Source organism: Mytilus californianus, unplaced genomic scaffold (genome assembly GCF_021869535.1).
Source record: "Mytilus californianus isolate M0D057914Y unplaced genomic scaffold, xbMytCali1.0.p SCAF_7, whole genome shotgun sequence".
Classification (NCBI taxonomy): Eukaryota; Metazoa; Mollusca; class Bivalvia; order Mytilida; family Mytilidae; genus Mytilus; species Mytilus californianus.
Window position 1 is genome coordinate 97,369,981 of NW_026262723.1, and position 26,830 is coordinate 97,396,810.

At 32.9% G+C, this 26,830-nt stretch overlaps 1 protein-coding gene across 6 annotated transcripts in view; it reads right to left on the reverse strand.

The window, feature by feature from the left end:
• Positions 1-22,557, reverse strand: part of LOC127708818 (arf-GAP with dual PH domain-containing protein 1-like) — a 54,881-nt gene extending 32,324 nt beyond the window's left edge. For 5 of the 6 annotated variants that reach the window (XM_052213970.1, XM_052213968.1, XM_052213967.1 and 2 more), the window contains exons 1-2: positions 22,467-22,550; positions 3,470-3,603 (exon numbers count right to left, since the gene is read on the reverse strand). In XM_052213970.1, the coding sequence (XP_052069930.1) occupies positions 3,470-3,603; positions 22,467-22,548 (216 nt within the window). In that variant the 5' untranslated portion in view covers positions 22,549-22,550. Of the gene's footprint in view, positions 1-3,469; positions 3,604-22,466 lie in introns of all 6 variants that reach the window. The other variant, XM_052213969.1, reaches the window with a different exon arrangement.
• Positions 22,558-26,830: the final 4,273 nt, after the last annotated feature.

A 26,830-nucleotide genomic window follows, 5' to 3' on the forward strand; every position in this document is an offset into this window, starting at 1 on the left:
TGTGATGCTTTAATTTCTAGAAACAAGACTAGCCTGTCAACACTGAGGTTGTGAGTTCAAACTTCGCATGTGGCAGGTGAGATCGACTACAATCTCCATTGACTAGGATTATCAGTTTTTAACTGAAGGTCAATGGTTTTCTCTTGGCATTTGAGAATCCTCCACCAAAAAAACTGACTGCTATGATATTGCCAATAGTGCTGAAAATGGCGTTAAACAAAAACAATAAATCAATCAATCTAGAAACAAGATATTCCTTTTTTACTAGGACGCTGTATGAAATTTGTGGGGATATCCGATAACAGTAAACACTGATATATCAAAAACAGTAAATTACTATACCCAGTACATTTAAGGCATGAACTATTCAAAACTGATTTTCTGCTTTTTTGCAACATTTCTACAAACCATTTAAAGAGTGATTTTAAGCTATTGGTTCCCAAAAAATGCAAAACCATTTGAGCTAGCATGAATCAGGTAGAACGAAAACAGGGCTTTTTAATGAAGAATTCAAAAGAAAATCACTAAGTTTAAACTGAAAATAAAAGATCAGAAATTTAAAAAATGAAATTTTATGAACTAGAACCCATTTTATCTCTGTACACATTCAATAAAAAGTTCTTGACTGGTAAATCTTATCAAACTAGGAAAAATATGAATTCTGTGTCAATCATAAAAATAGGACTTTTTAACCTCTGTTGCCCCTATTTGAGTGGAAGCAAAAAAAGTCCACTACAAATATAACTTGACTTTTCTAAAGGTCAACATATTATCAGATATTAATGCAATTTGTCAAGATCTAAATGGCAGAAAGTCCAAAAAGGTTCTGATATATGTCATCAAAGTTTTACATGTCAAAATTGTAAACTATTTTAATATGACATATATTTTTTTTTTAAGTTGCTGCCACTTTTAAAAAATAAATGTGGATAGTGTCCACATGTGGACACAGATAATGCCCCAGCTTGCATATCATATAGTTATAAAGGGACATAACTGAAGAACAGTAAAAGTGACGCTACCCAAAGTTGAACTTGATCTGAGTTTTGTTGTAATAAGCATTGTGTGTAAGTCTCATAACATTTGGTTGAGGCTAACTTAAGTAGAGAACAGAAACTAAAAATTCAGCAATTTTTCTATTTGTAAACACGCATAACTCAAGAACAGTTGTGTATAAGTTTTATAACATTTGGTTGAGACAAACTAAAAAATTCAGCAATTTTTATGTTTATAAAGGGACATAGCTCAAGAATGGTAAAAGTGTGGCCACCAAATTTCGTACTTAATCTGTATTATGTAGTAATAAGCATTGTGTATAAGTTTCATAACATTTGGTTGAGGCAAACTAAAAGTTAGAAAACGGAAACAAAAAATTTGTACTTGATCTTAGTTTTGTGGTAATGAATATTTTGTATAGGTTTCATAATGTTTGGTTGGGGCAAACTTAAGTTACAGAATGGAAACTAAAAATTTTGCAATCTTTCGATTTAAAAAGGGGCATAACTCAATAATGGTTAAAGTGACACTACCCAAATTCAACTTGATCTGTGTTTTATCAGTGGAAGTCAAAATTAAACATTGCATTGTATAAAGCATTGATTGTAGTTGATTCAACTATCATCATGGACAAAGTTAGATAACTCCAATTTTAATAAAATGCTCCGCTGGGCGCAGCTTGATACGACCGCAGAGGTCGAACCCTGAACAGTTGGGGCAAGTATGGACACAACATTCAAGCTTGATACAGCACTGAATTTGGATTGTGATTAAATATTTGACACAGCATAGGTTTCTGACACAGAATGAATGTGGTCTAAGAACTTAATTTTTTTTAATTTACCCATTGAAACTATATCATTATTATTTGCTTTTATATATAAATCAGAAATAACCAATTTAAAATGGAAAATTTAAAAAAAAAAAAGGAAAAAAAAATCCCCCCCCCCAAATTTTTTTAACCCCCTTATGATTCATCACCCACAAACTCAATCCCAGCCTTCCCTTTGGTGTATGGTATCTTGCAGTACAATTTCAGAGAGATCCATACACTTGAACACAAGTTATTGTCTGGAAACTAGAAAAATGCTTGTTTTTTGGCCCCTTTTTGGCCCCAAATTCCTAAACGTTTAAGGCAATTACCCCCAAACTCAAACCCAGCTTTCCCTTTGTGATATAGAACCTTATAGTACAATTTCATAAAGATCCATACACTTACACACAAGTTATTGTCCTGAAACTAGAAAAATGCTTGTTTTTTGCCCCTTTTTTGCCCCTAATTCCTACAATTTTGAGGCGATTATCTCCAAAATCAATCCCAGCCTTCCCTTTGTGGTATGGTACCTTGCAGTACAATTTCAGAGAGATATATACACTTGAACACAAGTTATTGTCTGGAAACTAGAAAAATGCTTATTTTTGGCCCCTTTTTGGCCCCTGATTCCTTAACGTTTTGGGCAATTACCCCAAACTCAATTCCAGCTTTCCCTTTGTGATATGGAACCTTGTAGTACAATTTCAGAAAGATCCATACACTTACACACAAGTTATTGTCATGAAACTAGAAAAATGCTTGTTTTTTGCCCCTTTTTTGGCCCCTAATTCCTAAAATTTTGATGCGATTAACCCCAAAATCAATCCTAGCATTCCCTTTGTGATATGGAACCTTGTGTTACAATGTCAGAGAGATCCATACACTAACACACAAGTTATGTCTGGAAGTTACAAAAATGCTTATTTTTGGCCCCTTTTTGGCCCCTAATTCCTTAACTGTTGGTACCATAACCCCCAAAATCAATCCCCACCTTCCTTTTGTGGTATTGAACCTTATGGTAAAATTTCATAGAGATCCATTCCCTTAAACCAAAATTAGAGTGCGAAAACCAATGTGTCTTCAGACGACGACGACGACGCCAACGTCATAACAATATACGACCGCAAAAATTTTTTGCGGTCGTATAAAAATTACTTGATATTAAGAAGAAAATTAAAATTTTGCAATTTTTCCATTTATAAAGGGGCATAACTCTAGAACGGTTGAAGTGACGCCACCAAAATTCAACCTTGATCTGTGTTTTGTGGTAATAAGCATTGTGTATAAGTTTCATAACATTTGGTTGAGGCAAACTTAAGTTAGAGAACGGAAACTAAACATTTTGCAATTTTTCTATTAACAAAGGGGCATAACTCTAGAACGGTTAAAGTGACGCCACCAAAATTCAAACTTGATCTGTGTTTTGTGGTAATAAGCATTGTGAATCAGTTTCATAACATTTGATTGAGGCAAACTCAAGTTAGAGAACGGAAACCAATTTTGGGACGTATGGACGGACGTACGTACGTACGTACAGACAGATAAGGGTAAAACTTAATGCCCCCACCGCTACGGCGGGGGCATAAAAATCTTACTCAATAATATATAGCACAAGCATGATACATTTGTAATATTGCATATATATCTACAGGTACACACCTGAACTTGATCATCTTCCCAGTTGTCTAACTTTATAGATCTGACTCGACTGATATGTGTTCCTAAATTTCTATGACATCCGGCACATTCTGGACATAAAAAGGCTCCCAAGTTCACTGAAACCCATTCTGGATCTGTAAGATTAAAATTAATTTGTTTAAATAATCTCAATTTTATGTACATGAAAACTAAATAAACTGCTTCGCCGAGCACAGCTGGATACAACGGCAGAGGTCCAACCTTGAACAGTTGGGGCAAAAATGGACACAATATTCAAGCTTGATACAAGTCTGAATTTGGATTGTAATTTAATATTTGACACATTATCGGTTTCTGACACAAAATAAATGTGTCAAAGAACTTGAAATTGGTTGTATGATTTGAATTTATATTGAATTGAATATTTCCTGCTGTTGTGCAATACACTGTGCTGTTGCGCAATACTTAGTAAATCTGTTTTCTGACTATATACAAAGAATTAGCAAAAGAAATTGTGACCCCCAATTTTTTTCTGTGGAAAATTGACAATTTCTTAAAACTTGAGGGAAAAAAAAATGTTTACCCCCCAAAAAGTTTTTGTTTACCCCCCCTCCAAAAAAATAATATTTGAAGAGAAGTATCTTTTGAGGAAAACAAATTGCCCCCCCTCCCCCCCAAAAAAAATTTGTTTTACCCCCCTTCCAAAAAAAATAATTTTGAAGAAATTTTCTTTGTAAAATGTGATACAAATTAAGAGACATCCATACACTTAAACACAAGTTATTGTCTGAAAACTAGAAAAATGCTTGTTTAAGACCCTTTTTGGCCCCTAATTCCTAATTTCCCCCAAAATGAATCCCAACCTTCTACTTGTGGTATTGAACCTTGTGGTACAATTGCAGAGTAATCAAAATACTTATACACAAGTTATTGTCCTGAAACTAGAAAAATGCTTGTTTTGGCCCCTAATTCCTAAATGGTTGGGACCATCACCCCCAAAAACAATCCCAACCTTCCTTTTGTGGTATTGAACCTTTTGTTAAATTTCATAGAGATCCATACACTTAAACTAAAGTTATTGTCCCGAAACCAAATGTCTTCGGCCGACGACGACGTGATACCAATATACTACCACAAGGTCGTATAAAAACATGAAGTCACATATGACTATTTAAGTATACTGCCAATAATCTCTATCTTGATAAGTCCAAGTTCAAGTTATGATCCAAACATTACTGTGGATGTAATATAGGAAGGTTATGGAAACTAAATTCATGCAGACTGAGTCAATAAAATAAAGGAGTAATTTTGTAACAGGAAATGACTCCCCAGAAGATCTGAAAATAGTTTACACAGTACAACTCAAGATTTCCAAACATCAGGGATTCAGACTAAAAATAAGATCCTTTCATTGAAACCCAAAAAGCTTTGACACAAAAATATTCAGTGCAGATGCGGATCCAGGATTTTGAAAAAGGGGGGACCGCAGGCCCCCAAAGTAGACAAAATTTGTAGTGAAATCGGTAAAAAGTCTGGATTAACCATAAATGAATCTCCATAAGGGGGGCGTTCATTGTACTGAGACATAGTTATATTATAATGTGGTAATAGCAAAGCTAACAGTTCTATAAGGAGCTTGCTGTGTGTCAAAGCTTGTTATATATGTTTTTGACATGCATTACACAATTACACAATAGGGAATACAAATTATGATTACAATTATAATTTATAAATCTCTGAATTCTGAGAGAAAAGTGTACGTCTTCTGAGATCTCTAAATGGAAAGATTGGAAAAACAGTGTGCAGAATTTCAAATCATTTTCTCAGGTATGATGGTGAACCAAAAAAACTTGATACAACACTAAAATTCATTAGTCTAGAAAGATAATCATTTTTTTTTTCAGTTGATTAAATGTGTTAGGGCTGCTAGTTTTCTTGTTTGAATTGTTTTACATTATCATTTCAGGCCTTTTTTAGCCGACTATGCGGTATGGGTTTTGCTAATTGTAAAAGGCCGTACAGTGACATATAGTTGGTAACTTCTATGTCATTTGGTCTCTGATGGAGAGTTGACTCATTGACAATTGTACCACATCTTCTTATTTTTATATTAATGTGTGTCAATGTCTGAGGGTCACTGCATTTGTATCAATTGCAATTTAGTATTTTCGTGAAATTATGTTCACAGGTTCAGGTGTTAAGTTTACAGTTTTTAAACAAAAGAAACTATCGAATAAAGCTTAATCTAAAAAAGTTTATACTTGTAGTTCCATAATCAACAACCTTGGTCCAATATTGTCTTCCTTTATTTACTTGTATAAATGGTTGCTTTTGGGTGTATTTCTATGTTCAAACATAGATTTCCCAAATTTTGACTCTTTTTAGATTGTTCATATATATTTGCTAAAAATTATATGACACCTTTGATGAACGAGGGTGGCATACGGTTATTTTGATTTCCATATTCTTCATGATCTTACTTTATTTATATTCAATTGCCCAAAGATGGAGAATTTTTCAATTATTGATACAGAAGAATCTTCAAAGGAGGATGAAGTATCTTTTTTTATTGAAGTTTGACTCATTATTTTTCAAAAACAGGCATTGAAAATCTACTTTTTCAACAAAAACAAAATATTAAGAAACAATTTTTTTTTAAACATTTAAATGAGTCCTCATTCTTCATTGGAAAAAAACACAAAATGATTAATAAACTGTTATCACAGAGATATGTGTAAACTAAGTAAAAGTTTAATAGTCAATAGACCATGAATGAGAGGATGGGCCAAATAATCTCCATAGAAATGAGATGTGCCAATGCTAATACAAAGTAAAATAACAAAAGCACCTAACTCCAAGGAAAACCTAAAACGGAAATTCCCTTATCGAATGGCAAAATCAAAAGCTCCAAACACATCAAACAAATGAAAAACAACTGTCATATTCCTGACTTGGTACTGGCATTTCCTTATGTAGATAAAATGCTTCGCTGAGCGCAGCTGGATACGACCACAGAGGTCCAACCCTGAACAGTTTGGGCAAAAATGGACACAATATTCGCACTTGATACAGGTCTGAATTTGGATTGTAATTAAATATTTGACACATAATAGGTTTCTGACACAGAATAACTGTAGTCAAAGAACTTAGAATTGGTTATATGATTTGAATTTATATTCAATTTTTTGCTTAAGTGCAATACACTATGCTGTTGTGAATTGACCCCCCCCCCCACAAAAAAAAAATTTACCCCCCCTTTTTTTTGCTTTAGTGCAATGCACTATGCTGTGGCATATTGACCCCCCCCCCCCCTTTTTTTGCAAAAAAAATTATTCGAAGAAATTTTGTTTTTAATTACTGAAATCTGAAATGAGAAAAGATTGCCACAATTTCTTTTTTACCCCCCCCCCCCCCCCTTTTTTTCCAAAAAAAAAATTCTTTCCCTCAAGATATGGTCATAATCTCAATTCAAATTTCCAATGGAGTTTGCAACCATAATTACCAATTTAAATACATCATAAAAGTCCTAAAATAGAAAATGACATACATAATCATGGCTAAAATTAATATTCCTTTAATAGTAACTTCTAAAAATAAATTGACAGCTAATCACCTCAAGTTCTTTATACATAATTTAAAAGAAGTGTAAGGGAGGTAAATCCAAACATACACAACATTGTACTTTAAATGTGTTTGAATTACCTCCCTTACACTGCTTTAAAATTGTCCATTAACCAGGAAACCCTTGTTTTTCCCCCTTTTTTGCCCCTTATTCCTAAATCAATCCAAACCTTCCTTTTGTGGTTATAAACCTTGTGTTTAAATTTCATAGATTTCTATTCACATTTACTAAAGTTATTGTACGGAAACCAAATGTCTTCGGACGACAACGACGACGACAACGTGATACCAATATACGACCGCAAAATTTTTTGCAGTCGTATAAAAATGGTGGATTAAACCTGGTTTTATAGCTAGCTAAACCTCTCACTTGTATGACAGTCGCATAAAATTCCATTGTATTGACAACAATGTGTGAACAAAATAAACAGACATAATAGGTAAAAATGTCAAAAATAGGGGTACAGCAGTTAACACTGTGTTATAATCTAAATCACTACAAAAACAAATAAATATGTCAACAAAGAAAACACAAATCTCTATGGAAATGATATGTGCCAATGCTTACTTACAACTGCATACCAAATACCATTGATTAACCAGCAGTGGTTCCGGTGTGGTCACGTTTCTCCAACATATGATATTTTTGTATTTCTTGTTGGAGAAACGTGATTTGTTTACATTAGGGATTATCAGAATTTACCTGTAATTTGAGCTACAGTAGATCCGGCTGAAATGAACTTTTGAATAATATAATAATAATACCAAATAAAAAAGTCAAAATTTGAAAAGTATATAAATTTATTGCACCAAAGAGCACTTATATCATAAAACAACAGAATAATTTTTTTGATAAACAATATAAGCACTATTAGACAAATACTTCTTGAGTGCTTCTTGAGTTTGGCCAATAACATTACTATCTAATTTAGGTAAAATATTTACGTCCATTTTAAGCAGTAGACTTTTTGATTATTTAGATGAGTTTTTTAATTTTACAAGAAAATCATCAGGTTTCAGACCAGGATACAACACAAACTATCATATTTTTGTTCTGTATACCGTTTTTGAACTCATGAAATTGAAAAAGAAGCTTTATTGTGCATTTTTTGATTTTCAGAGAGCCTTTGATTCTATTCAAAGAAATCTCTTTTTATTTAAACTTTTGAATAATAATATAGGGCAAATTACACAGATGATTAATATTGACCATTTGGTACATGGCCGTGTTCTAAGAAACACGTACATGCATGAAGGTCATAAATTAGTTTCTTGAATGAAATCAAATCTTTATCTACGAATGGGTGCCGTATGAGGTTCACCAGAGTTTTGAGCGATGATTTCTTGGCATGGCATATCCGGAAGATGAACTAGATGTGTATTTGAAGATTTTCTTACTGTTATACGCTGATGACACTGTGTTATTAGGGGATAGTAACACTGAATTACAAAATATGTTAAATAAATTTGACAAATATTGTAACAAATGACAGCTTAAGGTAAATGTTTATAAAACAAAAGTTATTATTTTGCAAACGGTAGAATTCCACAAAATTTGAAATTTTGTTATAAATGATACTGAAGCTGAGATTGTTAAACATTATAGATATTTAGGAATATTTTTCACAAAAAGAGGTTTAGTTTCATAATCTTAACCTAAGAAAATACTTACATACTTACGAGACCAAGGAATAAAAGCTATGTATTCTATCTTGAAGAAGAGAAGAATTAATAATCTATATCATTGAATGTCAAATGGATATCTTTGATAAGGCTGTTGTACCTATTTTATTATGTGGGTCAGAGATTTTGGAGTTTTGAAAACTTTGATTTATTAGAGTGTGTGCATGTTTATATAGAGATATATGATATTGTAGATATATATTCTCTTTGTAATTATGACATGTAGTTTTGTGAGAATGAAGTTCATTCATTCAGTTTTGCTGTCCCATTGGCTTTTCTGCAATTATGAGATTGAAATAATTATTTCGTAAAATATGTATTAATATAGTATTAAGTAAGAGTCATGTTTAATCATTATATACATTAATCTTAATTCATAAATAATTTTATTATCACAATTTTGACTTATTTCTTTAACAAATGGTTAAACGAAATATCCTCTTTTTACTTTTTAAAATATAAATGCTTTTCAAGCTAATAAATAATTTAATGAAAGATAAACTCAGCAAAAAACACCAATACGTAAGATTTTTTTTACTTAATTCCATTAATATTTTTATTTTTCTGAATTTGCTTATTATTTGACATTTCTTACCAAAAATTTTATGTATGAAATTAATGTTATAAATCATAAACAGGTCTCACTTTACCTTCTTAAAAACAACAATTTTAATTGTTATATAAACACCAAGCCATCTATTGTTTTGAACTTGTTGGACAAACGTGAGTTGGATATTTCAAATGTTGGAGAATAGTGACTAAACCTTGGTTCCCAATAAAATTACCTAATCACAAACTAAAACATTGTTGATGTCGCCGCCACCACTGCCGCCATGTAACCTTAATATTAGATCTTGCTGATCTTTTTTGCAATATACAGTTTCTCTCTTTCCACTATAATTTCCACAAAATAACACACAAATGGATAATAAAAGGCTCTGCTGGGGCACAGCTTGATACGACCGCAGAGGTCGAACCCTGAACAGTTGGGGCAAGTATGGACACAACATTCAAGCTTGATACAGCTCTGAATTTGGATTGTGATTAAATATTTGACACAGCATAGGTTTCTGACACAGAATGAATGTGGTCTAAGAAAATTTTAATTTACCTATTCAAACCATATCATTACTATTTGCTTTTATATATAAATCAGAAATAACCAATTTAAAATGGAAAATTTCAAAGAAAAAAAAAGGAAAAAAAGGAAAAAAAAATCACCCCCCAAATTTTTTTAACCCCCTTATGATTCATCACCCCAAAACTCAATAACAGCCTTCCCTTTGTGGTATGGTACCTTGCAGTACAATTTCAGAGAGATCCATACACTTGAACACAAGTTATTGTCTGGAAACTAGAAAAATGCTTGTTTTTTGGCCCATTTTTGGCCCCAAATTCCTAAACGTTTAGGGCAATTAACCTCAAACTCAAACCCAGCTTTCCCTTTGTGATATGGAACCTTGTAGTACAATTTCATAAAGATCCATACACTTACACACAAGTTATTGTCCTGAAACTAGAAAAATGCTTGTTTTTTGCCCCTTTTTGGCCCCTAATTCCTAAAATTTTGAGGCAATTACCCCCAAAATCAATCCCAGCCTTCCCTTAGTGGTATGGTACCTTGCAGTACAATTTCAGAGAGATCAATTTACTTGAACACAAGTTATTGTCTGGAAACTAGAATAAAATGCTCTGCAGGGCACAGTTTGATATGACCGCAGAGGTCAAACCCTGAACAGTTGGGGCAAGTATGGACACAACATTCAAGCTTGATACAGCTTTGCATTTGGATTGTGATTAAATATTTGACACATCATAGGTTTCTGACACAGAATGAATGTGGTCGAAGAACTTAAAAATTTTAAATTGGACATTCACCTATTATGGTCTTATATCCAAAATCTAAATACATGGTTAGATTCAGCATATCAAAGAACCCCAAGAATTCAATTTTTGATGAAATCAAACAAAAAAAAAAGTTTAATTTTGGACCCTTTTGACCTCAATGTGGACAAAGTTGATAACGGGGCCACAAAAACAAAAATCTAAATACATGGTTAGATTCAGCATATCAAAGAACCCCATATATTCAATTTTTGTTGAAATCAAACAAAGTTTAATTTTGGACCCCGATTTGGACCAACTTGAAAACTGGGCCCATAATCAAAAATCTAAATACATGTTTAGATTCAGCATATCAAAGAACCCTAAGAATTCAATTTTTGTTAAAATCAAACTAAGTTTAATTTTGGACCCTTTGGACCTTAATGTAGACCAATTTGTAAACGGAACCAAAAATTAAGAATCTAAATACACGGTTAGATTCGGCATATCAAAGAACCCCAATAATTCAATTTTTGATGAAATCAAACAAAGTTTAATTTTGGACCCTTTGGACCTCAATGTGGACCAATTTAAAAATGGGGCCCAAAATCCAAAAACTAAATACACGGTTAGATTCAGCATATTAAAGAACCCCAAGAATTCAAGAATAAAACCCCATTGAAATTGGTCAAGAAATAAGCAATTTATACGAAGTATCTTCTTTTTCACAATACTGTGCAATTAAATATTTCTTGCTATTGCGCAATACTGTACAATTGACAATTTCTTGCTATTGCCCAATATTGTGCTATTGGATATTTCTTGCTATTGAGCAATACTGTGCAATTGAAGATTTCTTGCTATTGCGCAATACTTTGCAATTGAAGATTTCTTGCTATTGTGCAATACTGTGCAATTGAAAATTTCTTGCTATTGCACAATACTTATTATATAATAATTTACAAATCCTGTTTGGTGTGTATCTCCTACCATATCATTATTATTTGCTTTTAAATATAAATCAGAAATAACCAACTTAAAATGGAAGATTTTAAAAGAAAAAAAAAAAGGAAAAAAAAAAAATCCTCCCCCAAATTTTTTGAACCCCCTTGTGATTCATCACCCCCAAACTCAATCCCAGCCTTCCCTTTGTGGTATGGTACCTTGCAGAACAATTTCAGAGAGATCAATACACTTGAACACAAGTTATTGTCTGGAAACTAGAATAAAATGCTCCGCAGGGCGCAGCTTGATACGACCGCAGAGGTCGAACCCTGAACAGTTGGGGCAAGTATGGACACAACATTCAAGCTTGATACAGCTCTGAATTTGGATTGTGATTAAATATTTGACACAGCATAGGTTTCTGACATAGAATGAATGTGGTCTAAGAACTTAAAAATTTTAAATTGGACATTCACCTATTATGGTCCAATATCCAAAATCTCAATACATTGTTAGATTCAGCATATCAAAGAACCCCAAGAATTCAATTTTTGATGAAATCAAACAAAGTTTAATTTTGGACCCTTTTGACCTCAATGTGGACAAAGTTGATAATGGGGCCCAAAAATCAAAAATCTAAATACATGGTTAGATTCAGCATATCAAAGAACCCCATATATTCAATTTTTGTTGAAATCAAACAAAGTTTAATTTTGGACCCCAATTTGGACCAACTTGAAAACTGGGCCCATAATCAAAAATCTAAATACATGTTTAGATTCAGCATATCAAAGAACCCTAAAAATTCAGTTTTTGTTAAAATCAAACTAAGTTTAATTTTGGACCCTTTGGACCTTAATGTAGACCAATTTGAAAACGGAACCAAAAATTAAGAATCTAAATACACGGTTAGATTCGGCATATCAAAGAACCCTAAAAATTCAATTTTTGTTAAAATCAAACTAAGTTTAATTTTGGACCCTTTGGACCTCAATGTGGACCAATTTAAAAACAGGGCCCAAAATCCAAAAACTTAATACACGGTTAGATTCAGCATATTAAAGAACCCCAAGAATTCAAGAATAAAACCCCATTGAAATTGATCAAGAAATAAGCAATTTATACGAAGTATCTTCTTTTGCACAATACTGTGCAATTGAATATTTCTTGCTATTGTGCAATACTGTACAATTGACAATTTCTTGCTATTGTGCAATATTGTGCTATTGGATATTTCTTGCTATTGCACAATACTGTGCAATTGAAGATTTCTTGCTATTGCACAACACCGTGCAATTGAAGATTTCTTGCTATTGTGCAATACTGTGCAATTGAAAATTTCTTGCTATTGCACAATACTTATTATATAATAATTTACACATCCTGTTTGGTGTGTATCTCCTACCATATCATTATTATTTGCTTTTAAATATTAATCAGAAATAACCAACTTAAAATGGAAAATTTTAAAAGAAAAAAAAAATGAAAAAAAGAAAAAAAAAAATCCCCCTCCCCCAAATTTTTTGAACCCCCTTATGATTCATCACCCCCAAACTCAATCCCAGCCTTTCCTTTGTGGTATGGCACCTTGCAGTACAATTTCAGAGAGATCCATACACTTGAACACAAGTTATTGTCTGGAAACTAGAAAAATGCTTATTTTTGGCCCCTTTTTGGCCCCCAATTCCTAAATGTTTCGGGCAATTACCCCCAAACTCAATTCCAGCTTTCCCTTTGTGATATGGAACCTTGTAGTACAATTTCAGAAATATCCAAACACTTACACACAAGTTATTGTCATGAAACTAGAAAAATGCTTGTTTTTTGCCCCTTTTTTGGCCCCTAATTCCTAAAATTTTGAGGCAATTACCCCCAAAATCAATTGCAGCCTTCCCTTTGTGATATGGAACCTTGTGGTACAATGTCAGAGAGATCCATACACTTACACACAAGTTATTGTCTGGAAGTTACAAAAATGCTTATTTTTGGCCCCTTTTTGGCCCCTAATTCCTTAACTGTTGGTACCATAACCCCCAAAATCAATCCCAACTTTCCTTTCGTGGTATTGAACCTTATGGTAAAATTTCATAGAGATCCATTCACTTAAACTAAAGTTAGAGTGCGAAAACCAATGTGTCTTCGGACGACGCTGGACGACGACGACGCCAACGTCATACCAATATACGACCACAAAAATTTTTTTGCGGTCGTATAAAAATGCTTATTTTTGTTTTTGGCCCCTTTTTCCTAAACGTTTTGGGCAATTACCCCCAAACTCAATTCCAGCTTTCCCTTTGTGATATGGAACCTTTTAGTACAATTTCAGAAAGATCAATACACTTACAATCAAGTTATTGTCATGAAACTAGAAAAATGCTTATTTTTGGCCCCTTTTTGGCCCCTAATTCCTTTACTGTTGGTACCATAACCCCCAAAATCAATCCCAACCTTCCTTTTGTGGTATTGAACCTTATGGTAAAATTTCATAGAGATCCATTCACTTAAACTAAAGTTATTGTGCGAAAACTAATGTGTCTTCGGACGACGACGACGACGCCAACGTCATACCAATATACCGCAAAATTTTTTGTGGTCATATAAAAAGAGTCTTTTAAGTGTAATAATTCCTATAAGGAGTTGGGAGTTGACCGTCGATTTCAACTATATGAAGATTTGTCCTGCTGATCAATTTTACTCTTCACATTATCCATCTATTTACTATAGTTTCTGAAAAAAACTACTAAAATGGGTAAAAATCTTCTTTCTTGGGCTATAACTCCTCTAAGGAGTCATTTGACAATTTTGTCAAATGAATTTATTTGTAGATTGATATGTCCTGGTGATCATTTTTGGCGTCTGCAGTTTTCCCTCTATCTATTATAATAGTTTTTAAAGATAATAGCCAAAATTGCAAAAAGATTATAAAAATCGTGATTTAAGGGCATAAACTGCCATAACATGTTGTCTGACAGTTTTGGTCTAAATAAATGAAAGGGAGATCTTGACAGTCTGAACATTTCTGCCATGTCAGATTTCCTCTTCTGGTACATGTAACAGTTAACAAGATAAAATTAGACAATACTTTCATTTTACCCTTATGTTCTATTTTTAAAAGGAGATAAATGTGTAGAAGGAAGAAATATTTTTTTATCAGTTTTCTAAAAGCAAATTTTCTTTACCAAATATGAATATCTAATCTATCATTTACTTTCATTTTCATTAAATAATAAAAATGAAATAATGAAAACTTCCCAAGAAACAGGAAAATCAACCTTAATTCCAACATTACTTTTCATATAGCTCATTTACATACATGTATCTAAGTTTTAAAAGTATATGAAACTAAAGGCTCCTATTCTAAATAGAATGTTTATCCCTCTTTATTTTTCAAGCATAAATTTACTCTGTTAGTAATGAAAAATAATTCTATACTATTTTAAAATCTCATAAATCCAATTTGAAGGAATATTTGCCACTTGATATTGAGGAAACAACAGTCAATCACCTTTTAATTAAGCATAAAATATAGGACAGAGTGACTTACTTTTAGGAAGAGGCTACTTAACTCAACAAGATGTATCCATAAATCATATTGTATGACTGTTGGTTAGTTAGTGTCCGAGATCTGATGTAAACCTTGGAGTAACCTACTTTGCATCCATACATCATCTTGTATGATTGTTGGTTAGTTAATGTACGAGATCTGATTTTAAACTTCGAGTGACCTACTTTCAATGGTGGCCTACAGGTGCAGATCCAGGATTTTGAAAAAGGGGGCTTCCAAGCAAGTCAACGTTTGGAGTTATACTTGTAAAATGTCTATGCATTTATCATATACGTAGCTCCATAAGGTCCAATATTTAAAATCTAACTACACGGTTAGATTCAGAATATCCAAGTACATGTACACCAAGAATTTATTTATCTATTTATTAATGGACTGTGAATATTAGCTAAGTTTTTAAAGGGGTTCGCTTCATCAAAAAAAAAAATATATATATATATAGCATTCTGAAAATTGATTTATACAGAATAACAAACAAACCTACACTAAGTTCTTCAAAAAATTTACTTATTTTCCAAAATATCATTATTCCTCAATCCTCATTAATACAATGTCTTTAAATTAAACAAATGGGGAATGTGTCCATGGGACACAGATGATGCCCCAGCTTGCATGTCATATAAAGTTATAAAGTGGCATAACTGTAGAACAGTAAAAGTGACACCCCTAAAATTCAAACTTGATCTGTATTTTGTGGTAATAAGCATTGTGTATAAGTTTCATAACATTTGGTTGAGGCTAACTCAAGTCAGAGAACGGAAACGAAAAATTCAGCAATTTTCCAATTGGTAAAGGGGCATAACTCTACAACGGTTAAAGCGACACCACCAAAGTTCAAACTTGATCTGTGTTTTGTGGTAATAAGCATTGTGTATAAGTTTCATAACATTTGGTAGAGGCAAACTAAAGTAAAAGAACAGAAACGAAAAATTCAGCAATTTTTCCATTTTAAAGGGGCATAACTCTAGAACGGTTAAAATGACCCCACCAAAATTCAAACTTGATCTGTGTTTTGAGGTAATAAGCATTGTGTATAAGTTTCATAACATTTGCTTGAGGCAAACTAAAGTAAGAGAACGGAAACCAACTTTTGGACGTACGTACAGACGGACAAGGGTAAAACTTAATGCCCCCTCTGTTACGGCAGGGGCATAAAAATCTATAAAACTTACCTCTAATTATTTTTCAAAATATCTAATCATGAACAGTAAAATTTCAAACTATATTTAACCATAACTTCTTCTCTAAAATTAGATTTGTCGCTGTATCTATTTTTAACTATGACTCTACTTACAATTTCGATTAATATGCAATACAGCTCTAAATTTGGATTGTGATTAAATATTTGACATAGCATAGTTTCTGACACTTTGGACCTCAATGTGGACCAATTGAAAAACCGGGCCCAAAATCCAAAATCTAAATATGGGGTTAGATTGGGCATATCAAAGAACCTCAATAATTTCTTTTTTTAATGAAATCAAATAAAGTTTAATTTTGGACCCTTTGGACCTCAATGTGGACCAATTTAAAAACAGGGCCCAAAATCCAAATCTCAATAAACTGTTGGATTCAGCATAATAAAGAACCCCAAGGAATCAAGACTTTGAATTAAACCACATTGAAATTGGCCAAGAAATAAGCAATTTATACAAGGTTTTAGAAAAGTATTGTTTTTGGCCCTTTTTTTGCCCCTGATTCCTAAACGGTTAGGTCATAACAACCACACCTTCCTTTTATGGTATGGAACATTGTAGTACAATTTCATAGAGATCCATACTCTTATAATCAAGTTATTGTCTGGAAACCAAATGTCTTCGAACAACAACAAAGACAACAACATCGCCATACCATTATACCAGTGCAGAAATTTTGGGCTTGTATAAAAATTTGCACAGTTGTTTCAGACAAGAAAAACACGTAATAAGTTGGCATTGTTAAATGATGCTACCTAAACAGTGAAACTGCACATTTATTTAGAGAAAAAAATTTAATTCAAGGGTTCAAAACACTAGAAAGCTTGGATTTGATTTGATTTTTGGTGTTATAACGCCACTTTTCAGCACCGCTTTTGAGCTATTTCGTGGCAGCCAGTTTTTATTGGTGGAGGAGGCTGGAGTGCCCAGAGAAAACCACCGACCTTAGATAGGAAAACTGACAATCCTAGTCAATTAAGATTGGAGTCGAGTTCACCCGCAACTCACAACCTCAGTGTTGACTCGCTAGTTATTACAGTAGTAACTACTTAAACCACTCGGCCACCAAGGCCCCATGGAAAGCTTGGAGGAAAATAAATTTAATATTATTTCTTCTTTTCATCTGAATAAAAGTGCTACAATTATGACTATTCATACTGGATAGTGGATACCGTCTTGAAAACAACTTTAAAAAATATATTTTTAGTAACAGTGACTTTGATCTTTAACCTCAAAATGATGTCTCCCCTTCCGTATATTTTCCATCTGTATAAGTATCATTCTGATCTAGCAGGAGAAACTGAAGTTTCCATACGGAAACATTTTTTCATAATTTTGTTCTATTCATAACCGTGACTTTGACCTTTGACCTATTGACCAAAACATTAATAGGCTTCTTTCCATTGTCTATATTTTCTATCTGAATAAGTCTCATTCCAATCAAGCAAGGGAAATTCAAGATGCCATCCTAAAACCTTTTTTTTTTTAAATTATATCATTATTAACAGTGACCTTGACCTTTGACCTTTGACCAAGTGACCCCAAATCAAAACAACTTATTCCCATTTTCTACATCTTTCATCTGTATAAATTTCAATCCAATCAAGCAAGGTGAACTCAAGTAACCATCCATAACCATCAATAACTCGCTCCACTAAGCATAATAAATTCAATTTTTAACAATAAAGCCCCCTCCCCTTTTTCAAAAATCTGGATCCGCCCCTGGACAGTCCAACAATGAAAGAACAAACTTAGGTTTAATATTTTTACATGTTTTGATAGTTAAACCACAAACAGAAAGCAGACGGAAATTACAATTACTTTATCAGTACAATGAAAGATTGTTTGACAACAGGTTGACAAATTAAAGATCATACTTCCTATTGAATTATATTTCTTCCTCTTCCTAGACAAAAAAAAACGTTTATCTTATAAAAGTCAAAGTAACCACATGTATACCAAATAAGTACAAGTTACTGTTATAAAATTACACACCACTTTAAGTGTTTTATTGACCTAGAAAAAACCTCTAATTTTTCATGCAATAATGTAATTAGAAATTCAAATGTATTTGGGTTATCATAATGACTGTCAATTGACATTATCATATATATTAGTAATTATCTTGTGATTAACCTCCCAAATTACAATCATTAAAAAAGGTTCACCTCAAAGAAGTTGAAAAAAGGGTTAAAGGTTATACGTCAGCATCCCAAAGACTCAAAACCAAACATCATAAATATACATGTAGTATTTTTAGTGGAGAAAAAGTAGCTGAATATGAGATTCTCCTCAGACCCTGATACATGTATATGGGTCACTCGTCTGATGAAAAAACCTAACGTTTCTTGATATTTTGTTCTAGTTCTTATTAAATGCTTATCATGAAATAAAGTACAATGTATTAGTCTTAGCAACTGTTTCTGAAGAATTAAAACATCTGGGGTCATTAGCCATTACGCTTTAATAGATCATACATATTCAATGAAAAAAAAACAGGAAATAACTGAAAAAAGTAATATGTGATATATCAAAAGATGTTGATACACATCATTTTGTGACAAGGAAATTACATGTATTCTACACATTTTTAAAGTTTATTAATGAACCGCACATAGTTTAAGTGATTGTGTTAGAAGGTTAGACAGAAAATAAACAGAGAGTAAATCTTACGTATATCAGTCTTTTTTTTACAAAATTAATCAGCATTTATATCAGTGCACATGGTCCCTCTTACTGTCGGCATATTTAATGGAAGGAAATGAAACACCAGTGAATTTTGCCCTCTAAGGAATTAATTCTATTTAAATTTGTTAAGAGTAATGTTAAAAGTATAACTAACTCAAAAGCAGATCAACATCAATAAATACTTTCAAAATATTAACAGACAAATGGACAAATATAGATATCCTTTATAAGCAATAATTATTTTTAAGATTCTGTATCAACATGATCTTTAATCATTTTCAAGATATGGACAGACAAATATAACCTACTTTTCACTTTTTTACTAATAATTCCAAATGACATTTTGAAAAACTCTTAAATAAAAAAGAATGCTTGATGATATGCTTTTTGAAATATAAAGTAAGAATATGTTTTTTTTCTTTATATTCAATATATATATTCTTTAATACCTCTTGTACAGAGGTGTGAAATATATGACATTTGTATAATTATAAGATCAAATAATTCATAATCATTGTTTTTGGCAAGTAAAAGAAAAATATTTAATCGTCTTCAGAGAAAAACATAAGAATGTAAGGCATGTTTACAGAGCTTGTTTATATCAAATTCCAAATCTTGTTGACCTTTATAAGGTTACAGTTACACTTAATAAGATACTGGTAGATACTATAAAGTAATACAAACCTCTTTGTTGAATCTACAAAGTGTCTTATGTTTTTCCTGTAATTAAATGTGGACAAACCCAGGCTGACACCAGGATGTAAAGAAATTAGGTTTTGACAACAAAACATTCATATTTTTTAAGAGAAACAACTTCTTATAGACAAATAATTGATATAAAGTGTGTGATTTAGTCTGCACAATGGTAAAGTTGACCTCTGTCTCAGGCAAAAGATTTTTTATTGAATATAAGCCTGCCCCAACCTTAATCTGAAGAGTTGACACCTATGTTTCATGTAAAGTTTTTTTTTACACTTCACTTAATCAGTACAGCATTTGGTAACTACATGTGCATCAAAAGTCATACCTTCATGTACATGTACATGTACATGTATGTCATAAGAACTTCAATTTGATTTGTATTTGTCTAAAGGCAGAAAACTGGGTAATACAACCCCTTGTGTTGCATTATACAACACACTAAAAGGATAACAATCTATCTTGACTATATGTTGTCAATATGTGAAAATAAAAGACCACCAATAATTTGGAACGCAGAGTCAAAATGTACTTGAAAATTACTAAAGGAAGCTATGTACAATGTAGCTATGGTAGCCTCAGCTGGTGAAAACTGATGCTCAAGAAAACAAGAGTGCACACGCTGAAATGTCTCCCCTTCTTTACAAAACCATTGATTTTATGTTGATAGTCCTAAATATAAAGCTTTACTACAAGTAACACATAAACTTAACATGATCCAAGAAAATGAGGTCAAGGTCAGATAAACCAAACGAGAAATACATGTACACCTTACAATCATTCAATAAACCAAACATAGTTGACCTATTGCTTATAGTTTCTAAGAAGCAGTCTTAACCAAGAAAACTTAACATTGACCAATGAACCATGAAAATGAGGTCAAGGTCAGATGAACCATGCCAGACAGACATGTACACCTTACAATCAATGTATGCATTAAATATAGTTGACCTATTGCTTATAGTATCTAAGAAACAAACTTAACCATGAAAACTTAACATTGACCAATGAACCATGAAAATGAGGTCAAGGTCAGATGATACCTGCCAGACATACATATACACCTTACAATCATTCCATACAACAAATACAGTTGATCTATTGCTTATAGTTGAAGAAAAACAGACCTAAACACAAAAACTTAACACTGAGAAATGTACTGTGAAAATGAGGTCAAGGTCAAATTAAACCTGCGAGACTGACATGTACATCATAAAATATTTCCATACACCATATATAGTTGACCTATTGCATTTAGTATTAGAAAAAAAGACCAAAACTCAAAAAACTTAACTCTGACCACTGAACCATGAAAATGAGGTCAAGGTCAGATGACACCTACCAGTTGGACATGTACACCTTACAATCATTCCATATACTAAATATAGTAGACCTACTGCTTATAGTATCTGATATATGTACTTGACCACGAAAACTTAACCTTTTTTCACTGATCCATGAAATGAGGTTGAGGTCGAATGAAAATTGTCTGACGGGCATGAGGACCTTGCAAGGTACGCACATACTAAATATAACTATCCTATTACTCATAATAAGAAAGAAATAAACATTACAAAAAATTTTGACTTTTTTTTCAAGTAGTCACTGAACCATGAAAATGAGGTCAAGGACAATGGACATATGACAGACGGAAACTTCATATCATAAGGCATCTATATACAAAGTATGAAGCATCCAGGTCTTCTAGCTTCTAAAATATAAAGCTTTTAAGAAGTTAGCTAACGCCGCCGCTGCAGGATCACTATCCCTATGTCGAGCTTTCTGCGACAAAAGTCGCAGGCTCGACAACAAACAAATCAGTCAAAAATACTCCTAACAGGTTTCATTGAGTCTCATCATAAAAGTTAATTGAAATCGGCAGTATTTGTGAGGGGCTAGTAAGTATTCCAAATTATCAGATCATTTGAAGAAACAATAACTTTTACTGAATTAGTTATCACACCTTGCATTTTAAAGATGTTACAACTTTCTATACTTTAATCCTGCTTTAAAGATGAACTTTGCAGACCATTGCATTGTTGGAAATTAATTATAATCTGTTTTGCAAGTTAACGGCAGTGTTAGAACTAATTATAAATCACAATATCATATGTTACAGTGTTAGAACTAATAAATTACAATGTTATCACAAATGTATCAGTTGTGCAAGAAACCTGTAGTGTTAGAACTAATTATAAATTACAATGTCATTCTGTTTTGCAAGCAAACTGCAGTGTTAGAACTAATTATAAATTACAAAGTCATCTGTTTTGCAAGAAAACTGCAGTGTTAGAACTAATTATAAATTACAATCAGAATGTCATCTGTTTTGCTAGAACTAGTGTTAGAACTAATTATAAATTACAATGTCATCTGTTTTGCAAGAAAACTAGTGTTGGAAAGCAATTATAAAATACAGTGTCATCTATTATGCCAGACTCCTATTATAGAGCACTGATTGGTCATAAATTATGGCAAATTGATGTCACATTATCTTAAAACTGTTAAAACTTTTCAAATGACTCACTAGACAAGTCTATATATTGTCATTGTTGTTTCAAATCAAAACCTTATCAACCCCATACAAAATGAATTCATAGTTTTATGCGTACATCTTCAAATAACTTTATTTTGTTTATCAATCTGTTAGTACTTGTCGTACTACACTCAAGTGTACTGTCATCCTGGTTTATACTTATGATTAAACGTGTGTGTTAAATTGATGTTATAATACAATATCTTGTATATAAATGATCAGATGATACAAACATACAATATTCTTGCAATAAATACAAACCATGACTTTTACAATCAGCACAAACATTATTTCCCGGTTTGTTTAATAACTCCAGAAGTGTGGCTCTATTCCGATCCGCCATCTTGGCAGGATTAATATTGTTCTAAATTTAGTATCAGGTGATTTTTACGCCCAATATAGTTCATTGGCGGGAGTGTTTAAATCATCAGGGAAAAGTTCAATATAGGGTCAATTATTTATTGTAATTAATTTATTTATAAATTGTGTTTTTTTATCTTGATGTATGGTCGTCTAATTATTTACGATTCGAGTGCATCTGTTTTGTTCTAAGGTCAAGGTTAGTCCTATAATATAAGACTTCGGAGTTTCATATCATTTACATTGAACGTTTTTTTATCGGATATTTATTTTTTTACTATCAATGTTGACTAAGGTCAAGGTAAACTTTAGACATGCTTTTAAAAGAGGGACGAAAGATACCAGAGGGACAGTCAAACTCATAGATCGAAAACAAACTGACAACGCCATGGCCAAAAATAAAAAGACAAACAGACAAATAATAGTACAGATGACACAACATAGAAAACTAAAGACTAAGCAACACGAACCCACCAAAAACTGGGGGTGATCTCAGGTGCTCCGGAAGAGTAAGCAGATCCTGCTCCACATGTGGCACCCGATGTGTTGCTTATGTTATTACAAATCCGGTAAACTAGTCTAATTCGGTAGGTCACATTCGTGAAAAGGGAAGGGTATTGTAGTAACGACATAAGGAACATATCCGATATCATCTGTGAAACGGTTATTCCGTAACGGACAACCAACTCGTGATGGCGTCCGTAAAATTTACGAAGGGATGATCTCAACTTCACCATTTGGAACTCTTGGTTTAATAGCTTCCTTGTGAGCAGCAATCCTCTATCAAGGAAATCATGATAGGAAATCCGAAATACAAGCCCGGGAATATCGTATCAATTGGGAGATATATACTCCGTATGCAGGCGCTGGTGGAATGTTGCTACATAGAAATGGAAAGTTCACAATTGGGAACCTGAAATCATCTCTTTTGTCGTAAAGTTTTGTTTTCAACCGACCCTCATTGTCAATTTCTAGATGTAAGTCAAGATATGAGGCAGACTTACCTGTATCTGTAGTATCTTTTATCTCTAGTTCGATGGGATAGATACGTTAAACATAGTCACCAAATGTTGTTTTATTTAGTGAGAGAACATCATCTGTGTAGCGGAATGTAAAGTTAAAGGATATTGCTAACTTCTTATCTTTCTTCCTAAGAAGTTCCTGTATGAAGTCAGCCTCATAATAATAAAGAAACAAGTCGGCAAGAAGAGGGGCACAATTGGTTCTCATTGGAATTTTGACAGTCTGTTGAAAAACACGTCCTCCAAACGTAACAAATATGTTGTCAATCAAGAAATCAAGCATCTTGATAATGTCAGTTTCAGAGAATTTTTTGTTTGAATCAGTGATTCTTTACAAAGTAGGATTTATCCCTCCCCAAGACAAGATACTTGTATCTACGTTCGCCATTCTTTTTAATGAAACAAAGTAATACCAACTCTTTCAATTTGTCTTTTAGTTTGGAATGGGGAATACTTGTGTAAAGTGTAGAAAAGTCAAATGTTTTAATACTATTGCAAGATGAGAGAGTCTTAGATTGTATGTACTCTAAAAGATCTTTGGAATTTTTTTTAGTATCCACCTCTGATTCACGCCACCTCTAGAATAGGCAGTTTCACAATAACTTTGGAGCCCGGCTTTGATTGCTGATAAAATAGATGTTAATAATTTAGAAAGAGGTTTCGTGGAGCACTTGGAAGACCCAGCAATATACCGTTGTTTGTAAGGACACTTATGTAGTTTAGGTATCCAATACAGTGATGGAAGATCCAGTTCTTCATCTTTGGTTGAAATTCCAAAGGAACATAGAACAGACCTATGATTATCCAGGATTTCCTCTTTGGTAAGTGTCGTGCGGGTATATGTTGAGTTTCCAAGTGAATTGTCAATACCTAGTTCATTTATCAAGCAGTTTATGTAATGATATTTACACACAAAAACGATGTTGTTTGGGGCTTTATCTGCGGGGACAACAACATATTTGTCATGGAGGTAGAACAAGTGTTTTGCAACATTTGGGTCTTTAAAAATTGACGTAGCGTGGGTATTGATAGACCCATTTAGTTTCTTAATTCGGATTTGTATCAACGACCTCACAGTCTTAATCCATTCGGAAAGAGTATCTACGTCTTCTTTCTCGCGTTTAGCCCATTGCCTGGCATAATCCTTGACTGAATCCATCAATATTTTGATGGTGTATTTCCAATTGATGGATTTAGGCTCACGACATTTCGGACCTTTGGATAACAAATTTCGCAGGGAAGTGTTATTGACAATGTTGAGGTCTCCGGTAATAACGTGACCAGCCGGATTATATGTGAATTGGGAACTAGCACAGGTGCAATCAGGAGGTTTAGACTTGAAGTCGTCAATGTTGAGATCCTGCAAAACGTGTTTGTAATTGAAAATTTTAGTTGCAATTGGTTTGGTATAGGTATAAGAAATTATTGGTATGCTAGTGTTGCCGGACTAATGATAGTCTAAAATTGACGAAACTGAAACTTTGAAATTTATTATTTCTCACCATCAAAACAAAGGATAAGCGAACAATAAAAAATAACATTTATACAAGAGGGTGTGGGTAGGGGTTTACAAAATAGAGAATAATGGGCAACAAAATATAAAGAATAAAGAAAAACGGACCGATAAATATAAAGACTGGAGAATAATGAGTGGCTTAAATATAATGAATAAAGAATAATTGGCAAAAATTATAAAGAATAGAGAAAAATGGCCTAAAAAATTAAAGAATACAGAAATGAAGGACCCCCCCCCTTCCCCCCACCCTCAAATCTAGACCCTCATACAACAGTAATGGATGAAATAGAGTGACTGAAGAGAATTTGTCAAATCTAGAGACATTCCATGACTTCCTATCTTCTTGGTCTAAATAAACTCATTAGATATACCAGGCTAATAATTGTGTACGACAGACTTGTGTACAAAAGACTCATCAGTGACGATCGAATCAAAAAAGTTATTAAAAGGACAAATAAAGAGTGAAGTTAAATAGCATCGAGGATCCATAAGTCCGTAAGATTTTGCCAAATACAGCTAAAGTAATAGATAACATTAAGAGGTCAAGAATACATTTCACAACGGGCTTCTATCAAGATCATGTTTATTACGATCCCTCAACTATTTCGACGCATAATTCGATCTCACGGCTAAAGAATAGTTGATGATAGTTCGTAACAAACGTCACCAGATGCCAAAGTAAAAGTCCTTCAGATTATTGTTGAGATTGAACAACATTCATCAAGGTTTATCTTCTTTAATAGCTCTGTTCTAAATGGATTTTTGAGAAAACGCAATTTTGATATAGCCCTTCAACTGTTTCGGTTCTTATACATCCTTGGCTTTCAAATGTTCGGCTTTCAGCGTTCCTGGTGAACGTAAATCCAGAAAAGCGCTTTGGACGTGAAATTTAAAACGTGTTGTTTTCATTTTTTAAGTAAAAATGTATTCTTTTGGCCGCATTTTATAAACATTCCATACATAAACAAGTTGATAACACTGTTTAATGTTAATTATTTCATCTTGTTTATTTTTTTCATAACATTATATGCAGTTTTATTAAACATTATCATTATACCTGACTAATGTCATCTGACTAATGCCATCTCAGTGAAGATAAGTCATGTAACTATAACTGTGTAACCCTCTTAAAATGAAGTATTGTTGTTGTTGTTATTGCTAGACCTATTTCACAATTTTGTAATTTTTAAATAATCTGTTGATAAAGTAATTGGGCGATTATTTCGGATCTTGGTAAAAGTTTGTATGTATTTAGAACTTGAATCCCATCAAAATGATACTCAAATTTGACAATTTTCAAACTTTGGTTACGGGTTTCAGCTATCGCCAATCGTTTATAATTTGGTAATCTGTTTAGAAATAAACAAAAAAAAATATTGTTAAAACCTAACAGTACTCAAACGGAGCTGTTATATTGCAAATTTAAGTAAAGATTGAAAGACTCTGAAAATTATCCTACTGTGAAATAAATTCAGGAGAAATTGGCCCTACCTCTTTCTTGCTTGACAATAATTTTATATAAGTAAGGAGATGTGGTATGATTGCCAATGAGACAACTATCCATCAAAGTTCAAATGAAGTGGATGTAAGCAATTAAACCAACCGTACGGCCGTCAAGAATGAGAAAATCCCATACCGTATAGTCGGCTATAAAAGGCCCCGACGTGATAAATATGAAACAATTCAACTGAGAAAACTAACGGCCTAATTTATAACAAATCAGTTTA